Source organism: Podarcis muralis, chromosome 3 (genome assembly GCF_964188315.1).
Source record: "Podarcis muralis chromosome 3, rPodMur119.hap1.1, whole genome shotgun sequence".
Classification (NCBI taxonomy): Eukaryota; Metazoa; Chordata; class Lepidosauria; order Squamata; family Lacertidae; genus Podarcis; species Podarcis muralis.
Window position 1 is genome coordinate 39,275,918 of NC_135657.1, and position 25,888 is coordinate 39,301,805.

Below are 25,888 nucleotides of genomic sequence, written 5' to 3' on the forward strand. Positions count from 1 at the left end.
CAACCCTGGATGAAGCAGAGTAACATTGGTTGCATTTCCATTTCCATTCAAGGTGATACTAGGATAGCCCCAGAGAAGCAGGATTTCTGCAAAGGGTGTTAAACCAGGAGGGGAAAGATGTTGGTGGCATAATGGTTGTGGAATGATGAGCAAAGACAGGAGTAGGAAAATGGAATAAAAGAGGCATAAACAGCAGTGAGAGACACTAGAGAGATAAGAGACTTATATGAGGGAATAGCAGACAGCCTTTAGCGTAATCTCTAGCAACTTGAGGTTGATGCAGAAAGCAATGAATTAATGTATATAGACAATTGAGGAGAAGTGCTCTAACTTGGTGAAGGGAGAATGGTTTTGGTTACAAGCTTTGTGAATTGACACAATAAATGAAATTACCAGAGAGAAGACAGGCAAAATAAAGCTGAAGTGGGCGTGATACAATTGATGTGTGCACAGTTGTCTATGTAGCACAGAACTTATCAGTTCTTACATGGGAACCCCCCCCCCCCCAAGTATGGGGGAAGGAGGAGTCCACTGAGATTTGTGTGTGTGTGTTTCACATATTAAAATAGAAGGTGAAAAAAGGAGTAGGAAGAACAGCAGTTTTACTGGTTATAAACCCTAAAGGTTGTATTCAAAACCATTATATGCTTCAGATTTTTGACAGTTGGTGCACATTTCAGTACCATATGCTTTGTTGCCTTAGCAAGCCCTTTATATTCTCAAAACAAGTGTGAAGGGATTTCCTTTCTAGGAACAGTTTATTTGAAAACCAAAACTGGCCTTCTCACACATCTTTCTCTGCATTATCTTGGAGGGCGGATATTTTTTGAGCCAGTGTGGTATAATGGGTAGGCTAGAGCTGTGGAGACCCAGGTTCAAACCTTCAGTTATGCATCTCTGCCTAACCTACTTCACATGGTTATGGTAAGGATAAAAGGTTGGGGAAGAGCCATGTGGGATGCCTGAGCTCATTGGAGGAAAGGCAGGATATAAATGTAATAAATAATTAAATATGAACGTTCTTGTTTGCTTAAAAAAATAATTCTTGCTCTTTTTCAGTTCTGTGAAGAGTTTAAAGAAAAGAGCCCAGTATGTGTTCCCTGTGGACTGAAGTTGGCCGAGATAACACAGACTGCTATTGTCAGACACTTTGGTCTTCAGATTCTGGAGCATGTGGTGAAGTAAGGAAGTGAATGCAAAGCAAGTGGTGTGGCATTGCAACTTTTGAGAGCTTTTTAGCAGAAAATCAGGCATGCACCTGTCACCATAATTATCTCTGGTTGTTAATACCTCTACAGTTTATATATAGCAAGGGAAACCCAGTGACAAGCTGAATAAGGAATTTATAATCAGTATTTTTTGTGTTAGTTCAGCAACAAGATCACTCCGTTATATGGAGATCCCACTTTTCTCTTTGCTGAGCTGTCTAGAGATTCAACTTCCTCTCTGTTTCTAGCAAACTAACACCACCTTATCTGTGTGTGTGTGTGTGTGTGTGTGTGTGTGTGTGTCTTGTATTGACTCCTGCCTGTTTTCTCAGCTGTGCTAGGTATTGTTCATTATTGACTGTTTCCAGAGGGGTCTGTGTTGATGACAGATACTATAAAAGAAGCCTTTCTGGATCAGATGAGAGGGCCACCTATTCCAGAGTTCTGTTTCCAACATTGGGCAGCCAGATGATTGTTGAGAAGTCCACAAGCAGAGCTTGTAGCCCTTTCCACTGTTGCTACCCAGCAACTGGTTTCCAGTACAGTCATACCTTGGATCCTGAACGCCCTGGAACTCTGACGTTTTGGCTCCCGAACACCGCAAACCCGGAACTGGTTGTTCCGGTTTGTGAACGTTCTTTTGGAATCCGAAAGTCTGACGGGGCTTCCATTGCTTCTGATTGGCTACAGGAGCTTCCTGCAGCCAATCAGAAGCCGCGATTTGGTTTTCAAACGTTTTGGAAGTCAAACGGACTTCTGGAACGGACTTCCGTTCGACTTCCAAGGTACAACTGTACTGCTTTTTAGCTTGGTGGTCCTATTTAGCTGTTGTGGCTGCTAGCCGTTGAAAATCCTTTCCTCCATGAATTTGTCTAATTCCCTTGTAGAGCCATCTAAATTGGGGGGCATCACCACATCTTGTTCTATAAGTGCATTGTCTGTGTGAAGAATTACCTTTTTGTGCCTAGTTTAAATCTGCTTCCAATCATTGGGTAGCCTCCGATCCAAGTGTTAAGGGAGAAAGAGAAAATACTCGCCTAGGATCTTATTACTTATTACTATTATCATTATGTTTTATTATGTTTTATTATTATTATTTTATTACCTCTGCCAAGTTTTAAGTACTGAGATTATTAATTTATCTGCATCTGGTTATTATTATCTTTCTCCCTGTCCTGACCATCCCTCCGAGGTTATATTTATATTTATAATCTTTCAATTTGGCTGGTCTATTTACTTAACCGACCTGGAACAATCTATCAGAGAAAAGGCCGCCGCCCATGGGACAGAGGGTCATTGATGAATGATAATCCAGCTTCTACCTAGGGTTTTAATAGGTCATAAGATTTTATGGTAACTATATTTGTAATGCATTTTTGTCGGTGTTCGTCCTTTGATGCTATGGCCTGTCGGCTACGCAAATAAAGTCTATTGATTGATTGATACTTTCTCGATCCACTTCTGTCCGTGTTATGCATAGTTTTACAGACATCTACCATGCTGCTCCTCCCTATCTTTTTTCTCTAAACTTAGAGGCCCACACACTTCAGCTTTCACTGTGTGTTTTATTGGGCAGGTTCCAGTGGAGTAGTGTGAGACAATTTGAGAACCAAACTTCTCTCTTGCCCTAGCCATGTTAGCTATGCTATCAGTGTATTGTAAAGATGATGCCTCTGTGTTTTATTGGGCAGGTTCCGGTGGAACAATATGAGTCGGCTTGAGAAAGTCTTTTTGAAGAACAACGTTATGGAGCTCATATCCAATGTGAGTCAAGCTGTTCATGAAGTTAAATTTCTGAGTTATTTCTTTTAGTAATAGAATGTACTTCAAGGAAGCGAGTTTGAGGTTCCGCTCCCTTTCCTTTCTTCATTTCAGATCACATGCAGTTTCAATTTTTGCTTGTTAATATCAATATTACTCTAGTGCCTCTTCCTCACTTGTAAATTTTTTTTTATCTTATACTCCAGAGAGGGTTGCCAAATCATAAATATATAAAAGAAGCTTAGAATAAACAAACTGTGGGCTTCCCTCTCCCCAGCTGACTCTCATGCCAAAGAAATCTTAATCTCAATTCAAACTTTTGATCTATGTAGCTGGTATATTCAGCAGTATGTTGTTGCAACCTTTTCCCATCACATGCCGGTACTTTAAAGCCAATTAAGGATCCAATTAAATGGAGAACCTCTGTTTCTTAATGGCGGCGTAGGAGGGTTTTTGCCAGGGAAAGTGCTTTTGCAATCAGCGCCTCCCCGCCTCCCACATTCCATGCTGGAGCAAGAGCTGGGTACCGAGATGAACTGCAAGTGAAGCCCATTCCCCCCATCCCTGGGGGGAAGTTGCAAGGATGATTTACCCTCTCTCATCCTTGTTTTTCATTCACCGATAATCCCCCGCTGTCATGGGGGCTGTCTCCATTAAGGCACGTGGGACCACCTCAGTTCCATTCTATCCTTTGCAGTTGTGTCACTGTATTTGTCCTGTGAGAAAGAGAGAACCCATAAATCAGCTGTGGAAGGGGGTCTCATGTTTGTGAGACCTTGAAGTGGGGAATGCAACTTAAGTTGTCCTCCTGGGACAATTCAGTCATATAGCCCTCAGTTCCACTAAGAAAAAGTTTATCTGACATTATAGAGCAGTGATTCCCTAAATTCCCTTTCCCCAATGTATCGCTTGACAGTTGCTGAGAGTTTTGACAGACCACTTGATGATTTTTCTGCCTTCTGTGACAATTGTAATGTGTTGTGCTAGATGCGGCATGATTTTTAATTGCATTTTAATTGCTTCTTTTATTTCTTATATATTGTTTTGTATTGTGTTAGAGTTTGAAATCCATAGCATGCAAATGGTAATGCAGTAAAATACTACGTAAGGAATAGAAGTACATGAAATACAATAAAAAATCAATATGTGTACTTCATGTGATGGATGTGCCATCTCCCATCTTCGACCACAAGTCCACAGAAATGTCACAAGCCACAATAATAAAGCTACAGACCACAGTTTGGGAACCTCTGTTTTGGAGGATAATTAATAACAAAACTCAAAACTTACTGATCTGTCTCAGTACAGATTGTCCCTTTCTGATAGTTCTATTTTTATTGAAGCAACTGTTACCTTGGCTCATGGAGGCTCCCAAGGTATGATAGGCTAGGATGGGGTGCAAATTTCATGTGAAGTTTGTTTGGTCTGGAATGTGTCTATAGCAAGCTTTTGCTGCGGGGTAGGTATTGGATGCGGGTGGCGCTGTGGGTTAAAGCCTCAGCGCCTAGGATTTGCCGATCGAAAGGTCGGCGGTTCGAATCCCCGCGGCGGGGTGCGCTCCCGTCGCTTGGTCCCAGCGCCTGCCAACCTAGCAGTTTCGAAAGCACCCTCGGGTGCAAGTAGATAAATAGGGACCGCTTACTAGCGGGAAGGTAAACGCGTTCCGTGTGCTGCGCTGGCTCACCAGATGCAGCTTGTCACGCTGGCCACGTGACCCGGAAGTGTCTGCGGACAGCGCTGGCTCCCGGCCTCTAGAGTGAGATGAGCACACAACCCTAGAGTCTGTCAAGACTGGCCCATACGGGCAGGGGTACCTTTACCTTTAGGTATTGGATTATCTAAAATTTCTGTCTTTTAACACTTTAATTTTTCATTTACAGGGTACTCAGAATATTTTAGAAGAAGAAAGTCACATTAAAGATGTTCTCTCTCGCATTGTAGTAGAGATGATCAAGCGTGAATGGCCCCAGCACTGGCCTGATTTGTTAAATGAGCTGGACACTCTCTCCAAACAGGGGGTATGAAATACATCTTACAATCGAATTGCTGCATCTTTTCTAGGCTTTACTTGTAGGATATAATTATATCAAAGTATACAGACGTAATGCATATGAGCACTCCTCCTGCATTATCCAAATATGTTATTCAAAGATCACAAGGTTATTCCTGTATTCATTCTGTCTATTTGTGTTTTTTGTTTTGCTTGGGACTCTAGGAGACTCAGACAGAGTTAGTGATGTTCATACTTTTACGACTGGCAGAAGATGTGGTGACCTTCCAGACTCTGCCAGCCCAGCGACGACGTGATATCCAGCAAACTCTCACCCAGAACATGGAGACTATCTTTAGTTTCCTGCTCAACACCTTGCAGCAGAATGTAAACAAATACAGACGCATGGTAAGTCTCTTTTCTTTTGGCTTATGATGCAGTCCTAACCCCACTTACTTGGGAGCAAGCCCCATTGAATTCATTAGGACCTCTGAAACAACATGACTAGGATTGCATGGTTAGGATTGGAGATCCTCAGTCTACAATAGCAACCCTGCTGCTGCTTAAATGCCGCAGGGTGGAAGAGGTGATATGTAAACTCTAATCTTGGCTATTGCAATATACTTGATTTTGTGATCTACCCCTCAAAGTGAAACAAATGAACTTGAAATGTGGTAGTAGTTGGGCTGTTCAACTTGTTTCATTTAAGAAGAATATAGACGATAATAATGATGAGGTGGGAATTAGTAGTGAGAAGCCATGTACATGTCAGTAGCTCATTCATTCCTTATTCTCCTTTCCAGAAAATGGATGCAACACAGGAATCAAAAGTAAGTGGAGCCAGAACAAAGAGGCACATTTTTTCCCCTGCTGTTCATTGTGCTGAGCTAGTAGTCTATTGCTGAACTGTGGTTGTCCCATATAAGTTAGCAGTTACCTTTGATGGAGTAATTGTGAAGAATATGGAGAAACTGCTCATTTTATTTGTGGAGAGAGTAATGACAGAGGTAGAAGGAGAACCCATTCATCCTAAACCGATTTTTCCAAACTAACTTTCACAAGCATGCTGGGAAACTTTCGTAGAGCTGCATCAACTTTATTTCTACTTAGTTCCTCTGTATCCATAGGAGAAATAAGTTTCTCATAGTACTTAATGACTTGCATCAGAACCAAAACTTAGTAAAAAAAAACCAAAAAGCTGTTTCTTTTCACCTTTCCATAGGATCTGCTGTCAGTGATGCCAAAGTATTATTGTTCTTTTGGGACTGTGTGAAGTAGATTGCAGAATCCAGTATTGACTGTTTATAACCTCTCAATTACTTTCTGTTCACAGGCACAAGCAAGTTGTCGAGTAGGGATAGCAGCACTCAATACTCTGGCCGGCTACATTGACTGGGTGGCTATGAGCCACATCACAGCAGATAACTGCAAGCTGCTGGAGATGCTATGTCTGCTTTTGAATGAGCCAGAACTTCAAGTGGGAGCAGCAGAGTGTCTCTTGATCGTGGTCAGCAGAAAAGTGAGTTTCTCTTTTCTGTCCCCTTCAAGGTGTTGTTGTTGTTTTGGTATGAATATATTTATGGATATAATCCAGGAATGAGTAGGGTAAGGCCACAAAGTTATATCTTGTCTACTGAGGATTTTGTCCTGTCCTATTCTGCACTGCAATTACCATATTTTTCGCTCTATAAGACGCACCAGACCACAAGACGCACCTAGTTTTTGGAGGAGGAAAACAAGAAAAAAAATATTCTGAATCTCAGAAGCCAGAACAGCAAGAGGGATCGCTTCGCAGTGAAAGCAGCAATCCCTCTTGCTGTTCTGGCTTCTGGGATAGCTGCGCAGCCTGCATTCGCTCCATAAGATGCACACACATTTCCCCTTCTTAGGAGGGAAAAAGTGAGTCTTATAGAGCAAAAAAAATTGTAATTATCCCTCTTTGATTTGAGGGACATGTTGTTCAGGGAGAATGAAGTCTGCAGTATGATAGCTGTCGTCTGCCCTTTGAGCACTGGATGAGTTACTGTTCCATTTCCTATCACACGTTAACCTGTAGCAGCATTTGTGGTTTCTATTGGTCACATCTGTAAAGAAAGCTGACATGTAGTATAAGTGGTAACTAATGAACTGGCAGCTGCTAGTTGATGCTGAAGAGCTAATTTCGTATGTTGTGACAAAGATCTCCTTTGTTTTCTGCTCAGGGGAAACTGGATGATCGCAAGCCCTTGATGGTTTTGTTTGGGGATGTTGCCATGCACTACATCTTCTCTGCCGCCCAGTGAGTAATATCCGCTTCTGTGAGCGCATGATGACTTCCCAAGGGAAAGAAGCTGCTCTTAGTTTTGGCACAAAATAGATTGTGGAGCTCATAAATCTTAGCCAGTGGCTCAAGAGTTGGACGAAGGTACCAGGAGCACACCATAGAATGCCTCCTATTCCAGCCATGATCCACAAGTCCAGGTTGATAGAGAGTACCCCCAAGCCCTCAGGTGGATTTTGTGTGTGCTGAGGAGGCTGCAGTGCAAATGAGAGGAAGGAGAAGTCCCATTTTACACAAGCAGAGCCCATTACTTAAGCAGGACATCACTTTTGGATATTGCCCACAGCAGTCACCACTTGAGATGTAGTCACATGTTGCCTTTGATCTCAAGGTGATTTTGTTAGAAGGATGTGAGTTGGCATTTTCCACATCAGACTAGGCCACTGGATGCTAGGTGTTTCTTTCGCCATGCACAGGTACTGAAAATTGATGTCATAAAATTACTTTGTGACGATTTCCGCCCATTCCTTTTTGGTGTAGTAATGGCCACACCTTACCTCCTGAAGCATGTTGTATTGTCAGAAGATCTGGTGCTATAAAACAGTTCAGTTAAGATAGTTCTTTGCTTCTAGTGTTCTCCTTCGTGTCCTATTGATAGACACAATAGAGTTGATACATGTGGTACTTAATCCAGTAAGTTTTCTTGTTAAAGTTTCATACTACTTAAGTTAAATCCATAAACTGATGTTTACAGTATTTCATAGTGATACATGACTTCTGCTTTATTTGTACTTTTCAGGACAGCAGATGGTGAAGGCCTAGTAGAGAAGCACTATGTTTTCTTAAAGAGACTTTGCCAAGTCTTGTGTTCTTTGGGTAGTCAGCTGTATGCATTGGTGGTGAGTTTTCCATCACAAAGCATTTTTCCCAGACTGCCATTCAGTGGCTGTTACATAATCTCATGCCCCAGGTTGAACTGCTCTATACAATTCCCATCTCTTTCCAGTGCACTTCATAGCTGAGTGGAAATTTGAACCCTGTTCTCCCAGGTCCTAGTTTGACATGCCAACCACTACACCAGAGCTTTCCAAATTGTGTGTCGTGACACATTAGTGTGTTGGCTGCAGCGTGTAGCTGTGTCACATGAACACTTCCTGTGCTCCTCCCGGGGCTGGAAAGGGGTTAGTTTTATCATGGAATTCTACTCAGTACAGTGGTACCCCGCAAGACGAACGCCTCGCAAGACGGAAAACCCGCTAGACGAAAGGTTTTTCCGTTTTGGAGACGCTTCGCAAAACGAATTTCCCTATGGGCTTCCTTCGCAAGACGAAAGCCCATAGGGAAATCTCCGGGACAGGGCGTCTTGCCCACTGTCCTCGGACCTCCTCCCGCCGCCAGGCTTCGGAAGGCTGCTCTGAAGCCTGGCAGGGGCGGAGAGGTTTTTTAAAAACCCCGGGACAGCGGAGGACTTCTCCGCTGTCCGGGGCGATTTTAAAATGCTGCCGGGCGGCAGCGCTGCCGCCCAGCAGCATTTAAAAAAACCCCGGGACAGCGGGGGACTTCTCCTTTGTCCCGAGGTTTTTTAAAATGCTGGCGGGCGGCAGCGAAGGCTTCGCTGCCGCCCGCCAGCATTTTAAATTCGCCCCGGACAGCGGAGAGGTCCCCCGCTGTCCCGAGGTTTTTTAAAATGCTGGCGTCTTCCCCTTTCTCCCCGGACCTCTTTTGAAGCAAGGGGCGGCAAAGGGGAGAAGCGATCTTCTCCCCGTTGCCGCCCCTTGCTTCAAAAGAGGGGACAGAGGGAAAGGCGCGCGCCTTCCTCTCTCTCCCCCCGGACCCCTTTTGAAGCAAGGGGCGGCAAAGGGGAGAAGCGATCTTCTCCCCGTTGCCGCCCCTTGCTTCAAAAGAGGGGACAGAGGGAAAGGCGCGCGCCTTCCTCTCTCTCCCCCGGACCCCTTTTGAAGCAAGGGGCGGCAAAGGGGAGAAGCGATCTTCTCCCCGTTGCCGCCCCTTGCTTCAAAAGAGGGGACAGAGGGAAAGGCGCGCGCCTTCCTCTCTCCCCCCCCCCGACCCCTTTTGAAGCAAGGGGCGGCAACGGGGAGAAGCGATCTTCTCCCCGTTGCCGCCCCTTGCTTCAAAAGAGGGGACAGAGGGAAAGGCGCGCGCCTTCCTCTCTCCCCCCCCCCCGACCCCTTTTGAAGCAAGGGGCGGCAACGGGGAGAAGCGATCTTCTCCCCGTTGCCGCCCCTTGCTTCAAAAGAGGGAACAGAGGGAAAGGCGCGCGCCTTCCTCTCTCCCCCCCCCCGACCCCTTTTGAAGCAAGGGGCGGCAAAGGGGAGAAGCGATCTTCTCCCCGTTGCCGCCCCTTGCTTCAAAAGAGGGGACAGAGGGAAAGGCGCGCGCCTTCCTCTCTCCCCCCCCCGACCCCTTTTGAAGCAAGGGGCGGCAAAGGGGAGAAGCGATCTTCTCCCCGTTGCCGCCCCTTGCTTCAAAAGAGGGGACAGAGGGAAAGGCGCGCGCCTTCCTCTCTCTCCCCCCGGACCCCTTTTGAAGCAAGGGGCGGCAAAGGGGAGAAGCGATCTTCTCCCCGTTGCCGCCCCTTGCTTCAAAAGAGGGGAAGGCTGGCGGGGGGCGAAAATCTTTGTCCCCCCTGGCTGCCTTCCCGGGAGGGCTTTTAAATCGCCCCGGACAGCGGAGAAGTCCTCCGCTGTCCGCGGCGATTTTAAAATGCTGCCGTGGGGGGGGGGAGCAAAGACTTTCGCCCCCCCCCCCAGCCTTCAGAAGAGGTCGGGGGACAGATTGTCCCCGGACCTGGTCTGAAGTCGGTTTCCATAGGAACGCATTAATTTATTTTCAATGCATTCCTATGGGAAACCGTGCATCGCAAGACGAAAAACTCGCAAGAAGAAAAAACTTGCGGAACGAATTAATTTCGTCTTGCGAGGCACCACTGTATTGATCCAGAGCAGAACTCCAACATATAGTTAGCAGAGTAAAAACTTAAACACATTGCAGGATTCTTAAAAAATAGACCAGAGGCAATTCTATTCCATCCAGCAGAGCTTTACTACTACTGAAGGTAAATAAGCATAATGGTCACAAATCCAATACGTTCACGATTGGCACTGTCCATAAGAAGTCCAGTTGCAGCAGATTTGACTTAAATGTATAATAACTTACAATAAGTCTAAACCTTAACACTATATACTGAACACCACACCAGAAGGAAAGAGAGAGAAAAAGAGAGATCCAGGCTCCTTCTGGCCTTACTATTATAGTCATCATGACCTTGACAGAAAAGATAACAGAACCAGTTTAAGCCAGCTGTACTCAGCTTCTCTGAAGGAATAAGCGAAACATCATGAACCTTCTGCTTGTTTCTTTCACACAGAGAAGCTTCCAGGACCCACTTGAATTAATTAGAATAGGAAAGATCTCTACACTTCAGATGAACACACTTTCTGTACTAAGAAATGCAAACTGACAAGTTTAACCTCTGGTTTAATAGTAAAACTGAATTACCGTGTTGCAAAATGATACATGTCTGTAAAATGTGTCACCAACATGAAAAGTTTGGAAAGCTCTGCACTATGCCATACTAGTTTTTCTGCAGCTGCCATGTGGCAGCTTGTCATCTGAATCCACCTTTGAAGTTTGCCTCCCCTCTCAACAGGGCTCTGATTCAGATGTGGAAACACCTGTCAACCTTGGAAAATACCTCGAGTCATTTCTAGCTTTCACAACCCACCCCAGCCAGGTAGGTAAAGGGGAAGGTTTTCCAACCTCTTGTGTATAAAAACAGCCATTTGTGCTCTGTGCCTGTGTATTGAAAATGTTTTAGGTGCCTTTCTCAATGGAAGAAAGGCTTTGTTGTCAGCAGCATGGTGCTTAACCTTAAACACTTCGTTCTCAGTGCTGATTTGGTCTGTTTATGTAACTCAGGATAGTAACTATTGCATACTTGTATCCTTTCCTTCTTTGAAACTCTGTCAAGTGATGTGGCATACTCTTTCCTGCCATCCAGCATTCATGAAGATCCAGCTTGCAGTAGCAAACGGTGGTGTGTGTGTGTTGAACAAAAGTTTCAGTTGTTTTGGCATGTGTTTGTTGGAAGTGATTGCTGCTTGGTTTCAGCTGAGCTTGGGAGTATTTACCAGTGCCTAAGCTTGAGAGGATCAGTGTGGATCACTATTGTCATTTGAGCATTACAGTTGGAGATTACTAGCCTGATAGATTGATTCTTTGTTTTTCCCCTAGTTCCTACGCTCTTCCACTCAGATCACATGGGGAGCTCTTTTTCGGCATGAAGTCCTGTCACGTGATCCTCTGTTGTTGGCTATGATTCCAAAATACCTGCGAGCATCTATGACTAATCTTGTGAAGGTATGGTGCCATGAGAGTCTTTAATTCTAGAGTGGCATGGTAAGGTAGGAATGTTCTTAAGACCTTTGGTTTTCCAAGTGTGGAGCGGCAATCTTGAGGAACAGTTGGAAGGCTGCTGGTATGCCGGTGGAGGTCTCTGCCATCATCTCCCTTCAGTGGGTATTTTGATTCAGCTAGAAGGCAGAGCAATAACAATTTTTGCCCCCTTTTCTGTTAGTGCAGATTACCGTAAATTTCGCTCTATAACACGCAGATTTTTTCTCCTAAAAAGTAAGGTGAAATGTCTGTGCGTGTTATTGAGCGAATGTGTGGTCCCTGGAGCTGACTCTCCAGAGCTAAGGGGCAAAATAGGCAAAAATCAGGCAAAAATAAGATCGGGCGGCAGGCGGGCGGAGGGAAGGCGGAAGCTGTTGCTTTCCTGCATTCTGCCTCAGGGTCTTACTGCCCACCCGCTTCTGTTGCTGCGTTTGCTCAAACTCAACAAAGAGCAGGAAATCCCCTGCCCTCCTGGCAAGCAGAGGGTTAAGGAAATGATCGAGTCCTTCCGTGCAGGCTCCAGCCCACCACCTCCTCCTCTCCGTGCTCTAGGGACTCGCAGGCAGCCGAAAAACACGCAAGTGGGAGAGAGAGGGAGAGAGAGAGAGAGAGGGCTGGCTTGGGTGGGGTGGAGGGGACTTTTGCTTTACAATGGTAGGTTTCTCATTTCTTTTCCAAAAGCAGAGAGCCCTGCCCCCAGGCCCCCTCCAAATTACAGCTTCTCCAAGCAATGTACTGCTGGAGGGAGACAGTATGCTTGTTTGGAAGAGAAACCCTGCTTCCCTGCTCGTAAGTAACAGCAGGCTGGATTGCAGAGTGAGACATGGAAATCTCTGGATTTATATGCTGTATATCAAATATCTTAATCTATACTTTCTAACGAGGCAGGTAAATCAGAATCTCCTGAGCCAGGAGGATTACAGCATCTCTCCTCTCCCCTTCATTAAAAGCCTAATACTCTTCTTTGAAGAAGTATAACGTGAGAATGTTTTTTATATATTTTTTTAAAGTTCATTTCCTCATTGTGCGCTATACACTGATAATTGCTGCCACAATAACAATTGATTGAAAATGGAATTTAGTCCCCCCCCCCCCCACAGAGAGCTGTTCTTCAAACGTTTAGCCTTAATACAGTGGCTGATGTAATACCCTTCTGCTTCACTAGGCATTTTATATAGGGACATTAAAATTGATTTTCTACATCTTGGCAGATGAAAAAAAGTGTGTTACATGCCCTATTGCCCAAAAGTGTGCAAGCACAGAGCAAAGGTTGCAGTGACAGAGGTGGCCAAAAAAGAAATACCGTAAATAAAAAAGAAATCATACTTCGTATATCCTGTCTGTTTTATCCTTAATAGGGACTTTTATAAGCATGGATCCACAGGATCTTTGCATTGGGTCACCCCAAATTCACCATCAGATAACATAGCATGTCCATGGCTACAGCCTGCACCAAAAAAATCACGCACCCACTGTTGCCTAGGGTCGCAGTGGTGCAAAAACGTGGTTACAAAGCATGGATCCACATGGATCCTCAGGATTTTGGCATTGGGCTACTCCAAACTCACTGTCAGATCACATGTCTGTGGCCACAGCATGAACCACAAAAATCATACATCCACTGTTTCATTTAGAATATTTTTTTTCTTGTTTTCCTCCTCTAAAAACTATGTGCGTGTTATGGTCTGGTGCGTGTTATAGAGCGAAAAATACGGTATGTCCCAAAGGGACAACCTATTCCCCCCCTCCATGCTTTTTTATTCTGAAATGACAGCCCCCTAGAAGTCTTGCTGCTTAAACTTATTCTAGATTAAAAACATAAGTAGATACCATAAGGCCACTTGCATAGTTATATCCTAGTTGAAATTTGCGTGGCTCAACAAGCTGAGTTCTTGAAAATGTTTTGCTGCAACACACATGAGAATTCTGCCAGTGGGAGAGTTCTGTGAAATTGCTATTTTCCCACGCAATCTCTTGAATCTGACATCCCTTCTTTTTGCAGGTGGGGTTTCCTTCCAAGACAGACAGCCCCAGTTGTAAATATTCTCACTTCGACTTTGACAGTGATGAAGACTTTAACTGCTTCTTCAACTGTAAGTTACCTTTGTTCTAGTAAAACCCATCGCTTTGGAGGATAACTTGGAAGTTTCCCCCTATGCTCTTCAGTTTGAATGGCATTAACAGAATCTCAGAATAGGCCATTTGAGAGCAGAAGGAGATGCTTCAGTGTGAAAGGTCCCCACATGCCTTCAATCTAAACAGTTTCATGAAAGTATATCAACAATTATTAGCCATGGTAGATAAGTGGGCCCTCTGGGTTCAGAAGCAACATGCCTCTGGATCCTAGTTGCTGGAGCACAATCTATTGCCCTCATGCCCTGATTGTATGCTTCCTTCAAGTGTCTGCATCCCAAATCTTCCTGCATCTGACTTAATGTTCAATTGTTGAAGTGAGCAAGCAGAAGCAGCTGCCACCTGGACACTCCATGTGGTGATTACTTCTGCTTTTTACATGACTATATCATTTGAGCTGTAGCAGTAGGTGCCCCTCTAATTTAAAAGCATTTTGAAACCAAGCCTTTCATGTGTAATTTCCTTGGCAGCTTTCCGTGCACAACAGGGAGAGGTGATAAGGATGGCATGTCGCTTGGACCCTCGAACTGGCTTCCAGATGGCTGGAGAATGGCTGAAATATCAGCTGTCCACTCCGGTTGATATTGGACCCGTGAACTGTAAGTTTCCTTAATGGGAGGGGAAGTAGGCTTGGTCTCCAGCAGTGGTGGACATTTTGCTTTACCTTTTCCTCACCCAAACAAATCCTCATTATTTTTTCCAGCCTAGGCCGTCCAGCTGGAGGGCAAGGGGTTAGTACCTGATATTGGTTGAAATGCAAACCCTACTCTTACATTTTTAAGCTCATTTTTTTTAGTAAAAACAGCTTGTAAACAGGCTACCAAACAACTGGATTGGGGAGGGGGGTTTCATAGGGCAAGACTTTTTGAGAACTTTTTACACTGGTGTAGGAAAGTAAATTCTTGTCTGAAGATAGGGGTCTACAATGCTACAAATCTGGAAGTGTTCTAATGCTTTCCTTTTTCTTCCTCTTATAGCTAAAACTGGTGAAGGCCTCTGCTCCATCTTTTCAGTTTCTTTTGTGCAATGGGATGCTATGACCTTTTTCTTGGAGAGTGTTGTTAGCCCGATGTTCCGGTTCATGGAAAAGGACGTATGTAGTCTTGATGTTTCATTTTTTTCTGCCTCTGCTGGCTTGCTGTGACAACAGTGTCTCTTGAAGAGTATGGAGTGGGGATGCTAACTTGACCACATTATATTACATTTACAGTAGCACATATTATTTGGAAAATACTAGCTTAAAGAAGTCTTTCAAGCTCTGCTATTTTTATGAAGAGCAAAAGAGCCAATGTGATGTAGTGGTTAGAACAGTGGTTCTCAAACTTTTTCCTCTGGGCCACACTTTCAGAATAAAAAATTGCTGGCACCACATCAACTCTTTTATTAATAAGAAATACTGGTATATTGGAAAAGAAAAAGAAGCAACTCCTAGCAGCGCTTGATTTATAACATAGAGCACAACTACTTTATAACATAATCATGAGACATCCAGAAAACATACAACAATGCAGCTACATAAGAACTTTAAATGTTTCTTTGATTGCCCTTGAATCTTTCCGCCACACTTGCCATCATCTCCTGCCACACCAGTGTGACTTGCCACACCCTTGGGTTAGAATGTCAGACTGTCTCAGATTGACCTACTTCACAGGATTGTTGCAAGGATAAAATACAGTGGTACGGCTTAGTTGAATGGCTTAGTTGTCGAACAAATTGGCTCCCGAACACTGCAAATCCGGAAGTAAGTGTTCCGGTTTGCGAACGTTTTTCGGAAGCCGAATGTCCAACGCTGCTTCCACTTGAGTGCAGGAAGCTCCAGCAGCCAATTGGAAGCCACACCTTGGTTTTCAAACGTTTTGGAAGTCAAATGGACTCCAGGAACAGATTAAGTTCAAGAACCAAGGTACCACTGTATGTGGAAAGTGGGGAGAACCATGTATGCCACCTTGAGGTCTTTGGAGGAAAGGTAGAATGTAAATGTAATAAATGTATAATTTTGTGGTTACATTTTTCCTGACATTTATTTTGCCATACTTAAAGGCTTCCAGCAGTAGAACTTGAACAATAAAACTAAGACTTAATTCACACAATGCTTTTGCAGCGTGGTTGCCGCTACAAAACTTCTCCCCCGTGCCTATGTTTTGGTTCCTCTGCCTCTGAAATTGGATGGAAGTTCTGCCTCAGATGAATATTTCCATTCCCACATCCCCTTCTGTTGGAGCTGCTTTTGTGGGATCAAATGTTGCAGAATATTCATACATTATCAATATAGTGTGTGAATTGAACTTGGTGATGGGCAGTTCTGCAGCCAGTTTAAAAACGAGCAGGAACACATGTCACTAATTTCAAATGCAGTCATCACAATGTTGATGTTTTGTGATTGTGACTTCTGTCTGACTGGGTAAAGTAATTCTTCTCAAAATGTGTCTTTGCTATTCTGGAAAGTGCTCAGATGGGAGTAGATCCTGTATTAGAACATGCACAGATCACAAATAGTGAATCCATGAGACTCGCTCTCTACTGTGATGCTAAAAGTTGAACAAGAGACTATAAACGATTCAGTACGCCAGTAGCTCTGCTGATATTGCTAAATGCTTTTGACTTTGTGCAAGTATGTCGCCAAAAGCTCTACAGAAAAGGAAATGATAAAGTTCTCTGTTTATAATGAGCCTAGACAACCACTGGTTCGAACTTCTATCACATCATTGGCTAGTCATTTTTAACTCCTACTCATGGCTTGAAATACCTTTGTGTTAATTTGTTATGCTTTCTCCTAGGAGATCCCAGTATCCGATGGCATAGAACTGCTACAACTTGTCCTCAGCTATGAAACAAAGGATCCTCTCATCCTGTCCTGTGTCCTTTCTAATGTTTCGGCACTCTTTCCATTTGTCACTTACAGGCCAGAATACCTGCCAGATGTTCTTTCAAAGGCAAGCCCTGTTTTTTATCCTGTTAATATGATGAGGCTTTTAAAAGTGATACCGTGTAGATCCTTACCTGTAAACATTTCATAGGATAGATCTAGGGAGGCTAAACATTTTTCTCTGATCATTCTAGAGAACCGATGCCCTAGGAGGGACAATTTTTGTTGTTGGGGTGACCCATATCCAGCATGCCAAGTTTTTCTGGTGGACTAAAGAACACCCCCCCCCAATAATGTGGCTGAATTTTAAAGTTTGTGCATGTGTGTATCAGATATACGTATGTATGTATATATGTATATGTACATATGTGTGTGTGTTTACATCTATTTATATGTGTATATGTATATGTACATTGCAGAGACGTACTTAGAAAATATATGGTTGTTTCTTTTAAATACTAGAAGTTCAAGGGGAGACTGTGTTGCTTCTAGTAGCTGGTGAGGTTTGGTACTTGATTCTGTACTACTGCTAGTCTACCTTCATGCTTACAGGTGACCCTTCAGTTCTCAAAATGGAGAACACTGAAGAACTGTGATACACTTAATTCCCTGGGTAAAATATGTTTAAGATCTGAACACAGTGCTGGCCTTGTCACTATTAAGGGATACCTCCTCCTACCTGATGGAATCCTTGTCTTGTGTTGAAATAGAAAATAAGAAACTTTTCTCTGATAAAGACATTTTTGTGGACTTGGAACAGCTATTCATAGACTAGTGACTGGTATGCAGCACATTCAAAACTTTTGTTCTTGTTCCCATAGCTCTTTGCCTCTGTTACCTTTGAAGTTGTAGAAGAAAGTAAGGTAAGATAATTTTGGCCATACTGTACAATGTATAGGTGCATGGATTAAACTTCCACATAGCAAAGTAGCATGCTTATATGCAATAATGGCACTATAGACTAAAATTCTATATATAAATTCTTGGATACCAGTTCTTTCACGGGACCCTTGGGGGAAGTACATTTCGGTACTGACCACACACGTCTTTCACTCGTTCTCTATGGATGCAGTTGACATGGATGTGATTGATAAGCAACTGCATCCATGCCACATAAGCAATGCTTATATGAAGCATTTAAACAGTGTTATGGCGGGGGGTGGAGAACCATAACAAAAGGTTGTGCATTCCACAATTCTGAGCAAGTGTTACAGAATCTTACATTAGGTACAGAATTCGGTTTCCTTAGAATATCAGCTTTCACTTAAAAAAAAAAAAAGCAAGTCTAAGTCTTCAGCCCATATGACTGTAAAGGTAGGTTTGAAAATGAATGGGTCAGCAAAGCCAAATAAAATATCAGCAGCAGAATGGTGACTGAGCAACATTTCCAGTTACCCAGGGCTGGGGAAGGGTGAGATTTCAGTGCTGTGCAACTCTTTATCCCTCCTTGTAACTAGCCAAAGCAGAAAATATTGTGCAGATGTTCCTGCATACCTCTCCCACAACTTGGGATTTATGGTCACCAGAGGCTTGCTGTTAAGGGTTCAATCAGCATTAGAAAGTCAGGTGGTCTTGCGATGGGGAGCCTGTGCCTTTAGCCTGCCCAGGGTGGCTTGTTGTGTTGAGTTTTGACTGTCCTTTTGACAGGTGCTGAAAACGCTCCTGTTTTAAGAGGGCTTTTGACCTGGGGTGGTAATTTTTTGTTTAATACCTACAAAAAAGCTACTGATCATGCTGTATTGCATGGGGTTGGGCTAGATGACCCCTGCGGTCCCTTCCAACTCTGTGGTTCTAAGTATGACCAACAGCTGATTCTGTTAAAATGTGCAGAGCCAAATGCAATCCTCAAGCTTTATTGACTGATTCTCCTAGGCCCCAAGGACCCGTGCAGTGAAGAATGTGAGAAGACATGCCTGTTCCTCAATAATCAAGATGTGCCGGGATTACCCTCAGCTTGTCCTGGTACTTTATTGAATTTTCTATATGTCATGGAGCTACTTGGTGTGTGTTGTAGGCCGGAGCGGTGTGTGTGTGTGTGTGTGTGTGTGTGTGTGTGTGTGTGTATGCTTTCGTTATTCCCCTTGTGGTTTAAAGCTCCTGTGTTTGTTCGATGTGTGGTTGTTAGTGTTTGGTAGCAGTGGCATTGATCATTGTCATCCACCTTTCATGGACGCTTGAGGTCTTGTCTGTCTGTCAGTCAGTCAGTCAATCTTGATTGTTTCAACCACGAGGGCCTTCTCAGCAGTGGCGTCCTCCCTGTGGAATGCCCTCCCATCCAATCTCAAGGAGATAAAGAACTACAGACCTTTAGAAGACATCTGAAGGCATCCCTGTATCCGGAAGTTTTTTATATTTGACGTTTTACTGTGTTTTTATAAATGCTGGAAGGTGCCTAGAGTGGCTGGGGGAACCCAGTAAGATTGGCAGAGTATAAATTAATATTATTATTAGTCACAGAAGAGAGACGTCCTTGTGGTAGAGGCTGGAAAACATAGGGGTGGAGTGTATATAAGATTCAGCATGTGGTTACAAGAGCTAAGAACCTAAAGCAGCAACTGAATACAGCTTCACACATAGTGAGGTGAAAAATACTGGGTGGTTTCCATAGCAAATGTGTAAACATCCCATTCACAATTGTACACGTATTTTTAGGCACCAGTGCATATGCATCTGGGAAACCTAATTGTTTTTTTCCATATGTTAACTGTTTGGTGCTGGAAATGCTGTGGTTTCTTCAGATGCCATAACCAACAGGGCACAGCTCAAAGGAGCCAACTCCTAGGGGCCAAGATCCCTCCCCCCCATAAAATATTAGAGGGGGCCGTTTCCCCCCCCCCCCAATTGATGGGCATTGCCATTCAAATAGTATGTGCCCCCTTCCCAGTATTTTATTCAAGTTAGCATCCCTGGCACAGCTAATCCATTTTTTGTTCTGGAATAAGGTTCCATGTGATTAGGAAGTATCCTGGCAATACAATGAGTTACTATTACATTATTGAATTGTATTAATTGTTTTGATCAATTCATTGCCGTTGTTTGCTTTATTTGCTTTATTTATAGCCGTTGCGTTTGATATTGTAGTGATTGCAATATTGGTTGTATTTTTAATGCTACTGTGATTATTGCGAGCAACTTTGAGCTGAACATTTGTTGCTGAGAAAGCGGGATACAAATGTTAAATCAAATAATGCATGGCGTTGCCTCAAACAAAAGCAGCCTCCCACCAAATAGTCTGTGTAGGAATTCCGCGTGTATTCAAGAAGTCTAGTCTCGTGTGATTCTGTCAGTTGACTGACCTTTGCTTGAATCTGTTTCTTCTAGCCAAACTTTGACATGCTGTACAACCATGTAAAGCAGCTGCTCTCCAATGAGCTACTCCTGACCCAGATGGAGAAGTGTGCTCTCATGGAAGCCCTAGTCCTCGTCAGCAACCAGTTTAAGGACTACCCACGGCAGAAGGTTTTCTTGGAAGAACTCATGTCTCCTGTCGCAAACTTGTGGCTGTCTGAAGAAATGAGGAGGTGCAAGGACTTCCTCCGTTCTTTCTCTAATGTAGTACAGTGGGGGCAGGCGGGAATTACAGTGCTAGGCTGTAAGGTTTAATAATATCCTGTACAAGAATCACACCAGCAATCCAGATCATGAGATTTAGCATGCTAATCATTGGCAACATAATCTTACGCAGCTCTCAAGCTGAATCTGACTTCTTCCTCTCTTTCTCTTTCTCTTTAGAGTCCTGACGAATCCTGAAGAGTTTGTCCGCTATGTTGGTGCTGATAATAAACTTACAGACCCAGTCATGGAAGATCCCTGTGGCCTAAACCGTTCTAGAGTAAGTAGTTATTAAGCATGAACCTTAGAGAAGTGGGATTTAGCTGTTTTCTGGAATATTTCTCCTTGCTCAGTAGATGCATAGTCTTTGCTACTTCATAAAGGACTTTTTGAGCATATATCATCTCTGGAAAAAAAGAAAAGCTGAAACATCTGGGATCTGGAACATTTTCGAGAATGAGAGCTAGAGTGGGTTTTTTTTCTGCCTCTTTTATCTATATTGTTTTGGCTGGACCTCCTACAGAGGAATTGATAAGTGACATGGCCTAACCAACAGCTAGTTTTGTTTCTTGTTTTAATCCTGAACTACTAAAAGCAGTCAAATAGCAGATGGTTTCTGCTGTACAGCTCCATAAAAGTCATAGAATCCTAGAACTGTAAAGTTGGAAGGGATCCTAAGGGTCATCTAGTCCGGCTCCCTGCAATGCAGGAATCTCAACAAGAACATACATGACAGATGGCCATCCAGCCTCTGCTTAAAAACCTCCAGTGAAAGAGAGTCCACAACGTCCCGAGGGAGTCTGCTCCACTGTTTTTACAGCTGTTACTGTCAGAAAGTTCTTCCTGTTGTTTAGTCGGAATCTCCTTCCTTGAGACCTTCGGGTATAGGGCAGTATAGAAATAAAACAAGCAAATAAATAAATTGAAGCCATTTTCAGAGGTTTTTATACACACAGCCCCACGTGCATCTTTCCATGGTCCATTCAGACAAGCAAAAGGCATTCAGTGACACATATCCAACTAAGCAAAACCACTTAAGGAGGATGCTGAACAGGGTCAGTGAGAGCTGTGGTCTGGGGAGGCTCCCGAGGGCCAAGTAGGCAGCCCCGAAGGGCCAGATTTCCTTCCCCTCTCCCATGCCCAAGGTTTTCATAGAGGCAGAAAGCAGTCTTACCTAGTTGCTATATTGAGAAGTTCCAAGGAAAGTGACTCCTTCGGCCTCTTGTTGTTTTTTCTCTTTAACCCTTTGAATCTTTCCTTCTTTGTTTGTTTCCCTATAGATAAGCTTTTGTGTGTATACCATTCTGGGCATTATAAAACGGGCTCGTTGGCCTGCTTCCTTGGAAGAGGCGAAGGCTGGAGGATTTGTGGTTGGGTACATGTCTAATGGCAGTCCAATCTACCGTAATCCCTGCTCTGTGCAGGTCCTGAAACTGTTTGACAACTTGCTTGCGCTCATAAGGTGGGTCAGCTCAGCTTGATAACAGTCTCGTAGTGAAAATGCTATGTACTCTGAGCAGTGTGTTTCCTCATTGGAGCCAGTTCAGCTCTTCCATATTGAAATTTTGTAAGGAAGTAGATAAGGGGAAAGAAACCCAGTTCTACCCTGCACATATCATAGAATTGTAGAGTTGGAAGGGACCCCTGAGGGTCATCTGGTCCAATCCCTTGCAGTGCAGGAATCATGTTCACAGCTGTCCCTGGGTGGGCTTGAACCACCAGCCTTCTGGTTAACAGCCCGACACACTTACTTGTGGGAATTCTTATTGGAGGAGGTGTCCCCAAATTTCATTGAACATAAAATTAAAACACAGCTTGCTGCCTCCACTCCTTGTTGTTGTGCATGGTCTCTTTACTCTTCCTGAAGATAGAAATTGGAGAGGAGAGTGCAAATCAACCTTACTTGGTGAAGTTGTTTGTGGTGGTCTGGGGAACATTGTGATGACCTGTTCCCTGATTGCTAAAATGGCAGCACTTGTGAAACCGTAACAAGGAGCGATCCTGACAGTCATGGTATATGTGGGTTATCAACAGCATTTGAGAGATTTATTAATAATAATTATTATTATATTATTTATACCCTGTCCATCTGGCTGGGTTGCTCCAGCCACTCTGGGGCAATTGCCACGAGAAATTTCCATCTCCCCCATTTTTGTCTTCTTGAAGATTATATATTTTTCATGGAGGAGAAGGCTATTAGTAGCTACTTGCCAAGATGACTATGTGCTGCCCTCAGTAGTGGAGGTAACATGCCTCTGAATACCAATTGTGCACTCATGTCCTGCTTGCACTCAGTTTCCCATAGGCTTCTGGCTGGCCATTTTGAGAACAGGATGTTAGCCTAGTTGGATTGTGGGTATGATCCAGCAGGGCTCCTCTTGTGTTTTTATGTTCTTTGAAGCTGTTATGGCTAACAGTATATAAGTGGTTTCAAAAATCCATAGACAACAGACATCTAACAAAAATGGGTGGCAGTGTGTATTCTGATTCTCAAACTGGTTATTACTTCCAATTCCCTCCCCCCCCCCCCAAAAAAAAAGATGGAGATCTGTGACAAGGACATTATATGCCTGGCTTCTTGTGTGCCTTCTCCGAGAAATAGGGTAAATGGGCACTTTTGGACAGGAAACTAGGCTAGGTGAGCCCTTGAACTCATCTATAATGGCAGCACCATATGCTCTTGTGACTAGCAGTGGAGGTGATGTCATCTACTAGAATCAAAAGAGAGTTAAACAAGGGATGGGAAGTGAAATCATTAGGGTTTGTTTTATTTTATTGTAAAGCCCACATGGAAGCTCTTTAGCTGACCAGTTAAAAATGTATCTAATAGAGATACTGAGCCTTGACCATGGCAATCTGTATTTTTATCTTTATCCACCCTGGGAATAATTATATCGAAGGGTGGCATATGAATTGTCTAAATAAATATTTTCCTTTGACTTGGATGAATTGCCAAGCATTTCATGGCAATGGCACCAGTTAATGCACAATTTCCTGCCTAATGGAGCTTACGGTAGCCAATCCGTAACTACATAGTTTTTTGGATGCTATTGTGATAAAAGGCCAAGAGCTTCCACCTTTTTATGTTAACAGCTCTCAGGTGAACTTAGCTTACACAATTATTCAAATTTTAAAAAAAGGAAATGGGAGGGGAGTCAAATATGAGCTTGAGTAGGCCCTTGCCTATGCTGTCTTAGACCACATCGCAGCACTACTGTGAATTATGGTAGCTTGCAGGATGATGAGAATGTCAAGTAAATGGATGCACTTGTTCTTTGGGGGTTTTGCATGGTGCCTTGTGCTCAATGTGTGGCAGGTAAAGCTGTGGATACAGCTCACAGTCTGCACAAAGGTAACTTAAGTGTGTTAAACATTCTCTGCTATGCCCTTGAGAAGATGAACAATTCATTATATACCCTTAGCATGTAAGTAGCTTAAATATATGGAAATCTTCTGTTTAGGGAATCCATGCTTAACAGTTATATTAGCTTCATATCTGCATCATATTGGATATATATAGTTTTGCTCTGTTACCTATTAAATGCAGAATACCTCCTTTTACTCCCTTTGGTACTTCATTTTCCCTAACCACTTCAGCTTTTATTGTTTTGTTGCTGTTTTTATTTTGTTAGAAATTATTGAACCAGACTAATGGTTCCTTTTGTAGAGATCTCATGAGACCCTTTGTGCTCACCTGCTGTCTCCTGGTCCCAGGAGATCTTTATGCACAATAGTGAATGAAACAGGTTAGCCTGTATGCAGCTGTGGGACTGTTCTGTGATTTGGCATGTAAGGACTTCACTAATCAGCCTGCGGAGGCCATCCTAATACTGCGAATATGCAGACTCCTAGAGGGAAAGAGCAGTCTGGCAGAATGGGAAAGGGATGGGGAGAGTATGTTGGAAAACATTGTAAATAGGCAGCAGTTTGCGGGGTGGGGTGGGGACTGCAGAAGGCAATGGGGGCAAGCTTCTGCTGAGGGGAAAGGTTTTTCACTGTTTTTCTTGGATTTTAAAAAACGTAATGCTCATGTGGCCTTGGTAAACATTCTCCACATCCAGATTGGCCTTCAAGGGTCCTAGTAATTATTATATTGGATCATTCTGGAAACATTAAAACACACCAGTTAAAATCCTGCATTGATTAATGTGTCACATGTTAAATGGTCTTGCTTCAAACCTAATGTGTGGTGGTACATACATTGGTAAAATCATAAGATAGTAAGATGAACATTGAGATCTACAGGGCACTAAATGAATAACATAATGAAGAAAACTTTAAATAACTTGGAATAATTTTTCTATTTGTTCACTGCTATTTCCAGATCTTAAATTCTATTCCACATTAGTTTTTGATAGTAGGTATTTAAAAAATTCTATTTTGGCATATGCAACAGCATTGGCCTAGTTTCAAGATATGCTTCAAAAGACTGACCTCTGTGAGCTAGGGTCAGTCACGTAACGAGAGTATTCCTCAATAGCAGTAAGCTGCAGAGGTGAAACTGACTACCAGTATTCTTGGCACACCTGGCCTCACCAGCAAGGATCTTCATGATCCCCCTGCTTCATTGCTGAGAGCTTCATCCTTGCACTTTAAGGAAGGCATATGGTATTTTACAGAGGCCAGGCTGTGGCGTTCATACTCGGTTTATGCATGCTCCACAACCATGCATCCTGTGCTTCCTATTCTGATGTTGATCAAATACTTTAGTTTGGGTCTGACCCAAAAGCCATCTTAGCTACAGCAATAAGATTTCAAACCAGGCTTAGCAAACAACATATTTGTAAGTGTTAACATTCAGTGCTGTGAAAAGGGTTCTGGTTGCCATATTGGGATGTATAAGACCTCTAAGGCAGCATTTCCCCATTCTCTTCACAGTTAGTATAGTCAGGGTAGCACAAATGATTAAACAATAAAGTCCTCTATATAGTGTTTGCAGGCTTTTGCCAAAACACGTCGTCACTTAGTCTTCATAATACGATGCTTCTCCTCTCTTGCAGCCTCTGTTAGCACCCCTTGAAATGAATGGGCAGTTCACACCTCAGAACTATTGTTCCAGGCTGTCTGCAAGCTCAGGCAAACATCGCTGCATTGGTTGCACTTTGATCACATTCTTGGAAGGTTTTGTCTTCACAAGCATAGAGACTTCCTTTAGAGACTTCTAAAAATGAAAGATGAGACTCTGGAGGGCAATTGAGAGGCCTGCCCCTGCCACCCAACGTCCTAGTCCTTTGTTACCCCTGTACCCTCACACTTTGGGGGGGAAACGCTGCTCTAGAGGGAGATACTGAGTTACCGTTGATCACCTCTAGCAGCAGGTACAGTGGCATTGCAATGTTGGCGGAGGCTGTTGGGCCGTTTGGCTGCAGAATTTGTGCTGTGTGCAGTTGCCGAAGCCCTGAGTGGAGGTCTGTGGTCTCAAAGGAGAGAGGTAGGTGAGACAGAGACCCTTCTCCCCACCCCACCCCCACTCAGATGACACATCTAGCAGGTGAGGGACCCTGCGATAGCCTTGATGGCAAGAGAGAAGCCATCTGGGGCTGGACAGAGGCTCCTCCCTGGCAGCGTGGTGTGGACAATGCAGAGCTGTTCTCCTTTTCAGGGGGTCATCTCTCTGCCACACAGCTGCTTACAGCATACAAGCACATCACTTAAGAGCTTTATATTCCTCCAGCGTCAGCTGCCATTGCAGGGACTGTGAT

The 25,888-nt window shown here is 43.6% G+C and overlaps 1 protein-coding gene across 2 annotated transcripts in view; it reads left to right on the forward strand.

Moving 5' to 3' along the window:
* Nucleotides 1-25,888, forward strand: part of XPO5 (exportin 5) — a 38,732-nt gene that overhangs the window by 1,783 nt on the left and 11,061 nt on the right. For both annotated transcript variants that reach the window (XM_028724322.2, XM_028724323.2), the window contains exons 2-20: nucleotides 1,060-1,181; nucleotides 2,900-2,972; nucleotides 4,850-4,987; nucleotides 5,185-5,367; nucleotides 5,763-5,789; nucleotides 6,293-6,478; nucleotides 7,161-7,237; nucleotides 8,019-8,118; nucleotides 10,890-10,973; nucleotides 11,474-11,599; nucleotides 13,638-13,728; nucleotides 14,239-14,367; nucleotides 14,746-14,861; nucleotides 16,546-16,701; nucleotides 17,456-17,497; nucleotides 18,507-18,596; nucleotides 19,956-20,155; nucleotides 20,367-20,466; nucleotides 21,467-21,648. In XM_028724322.2, the coding sequence (XP_028580155.2) occupies nucleotides 1,060-1,181; nucleotides 2,900-2,972; nucleotides 4,850-4,987; nucleotides 5,185-5,367; nucleotides 5,763-5,789; nucleotides 6,293-6,478; nucleotides 7,161-7,237; nucleotides 8,019-8,118; nucleotides 10,890-10,973; nucleotides 11,474-11,599; nucleotides 13,638-13,728; nucleotides 14,239-14,367; nucleotides 14,746-14,861; nucleotides 16,546-16,701; nucleotides 17,456-17,497; nucleotides 18,507-18,596; nucleotides 19,956-20,155; nucleotides 20,367-20,466; nucleotides 21,467-21,648 (2,222 nt within the window). The remainder of the gene's footprint in view (nucleotides 1-1,059; nucleotides 1,182-2,899; nucleotides 2,973-4,849; nucleotides 4,988-5,184; nucleotides 5,368-5,762; nucleotides 5,790-6,292; nucleotides 6,479-7,160; nucleotides 7,238-8,018; nucleotides 8,119-10,889; nucleotides 10,974-11,473; nucleotides 11,600-13,637; nucleotides 13,729-14,238; nucleotides 14,368-14,745; nucleotides 14,862-16,545; nucleotides 16,702-17,455; nucleotides 17,498-18,506; nucleotides 18,597-19,955; nucleotides 20,156-20,366; nucleotides 20,467-21,466; nucleotides 21,649-25,888) is intronic.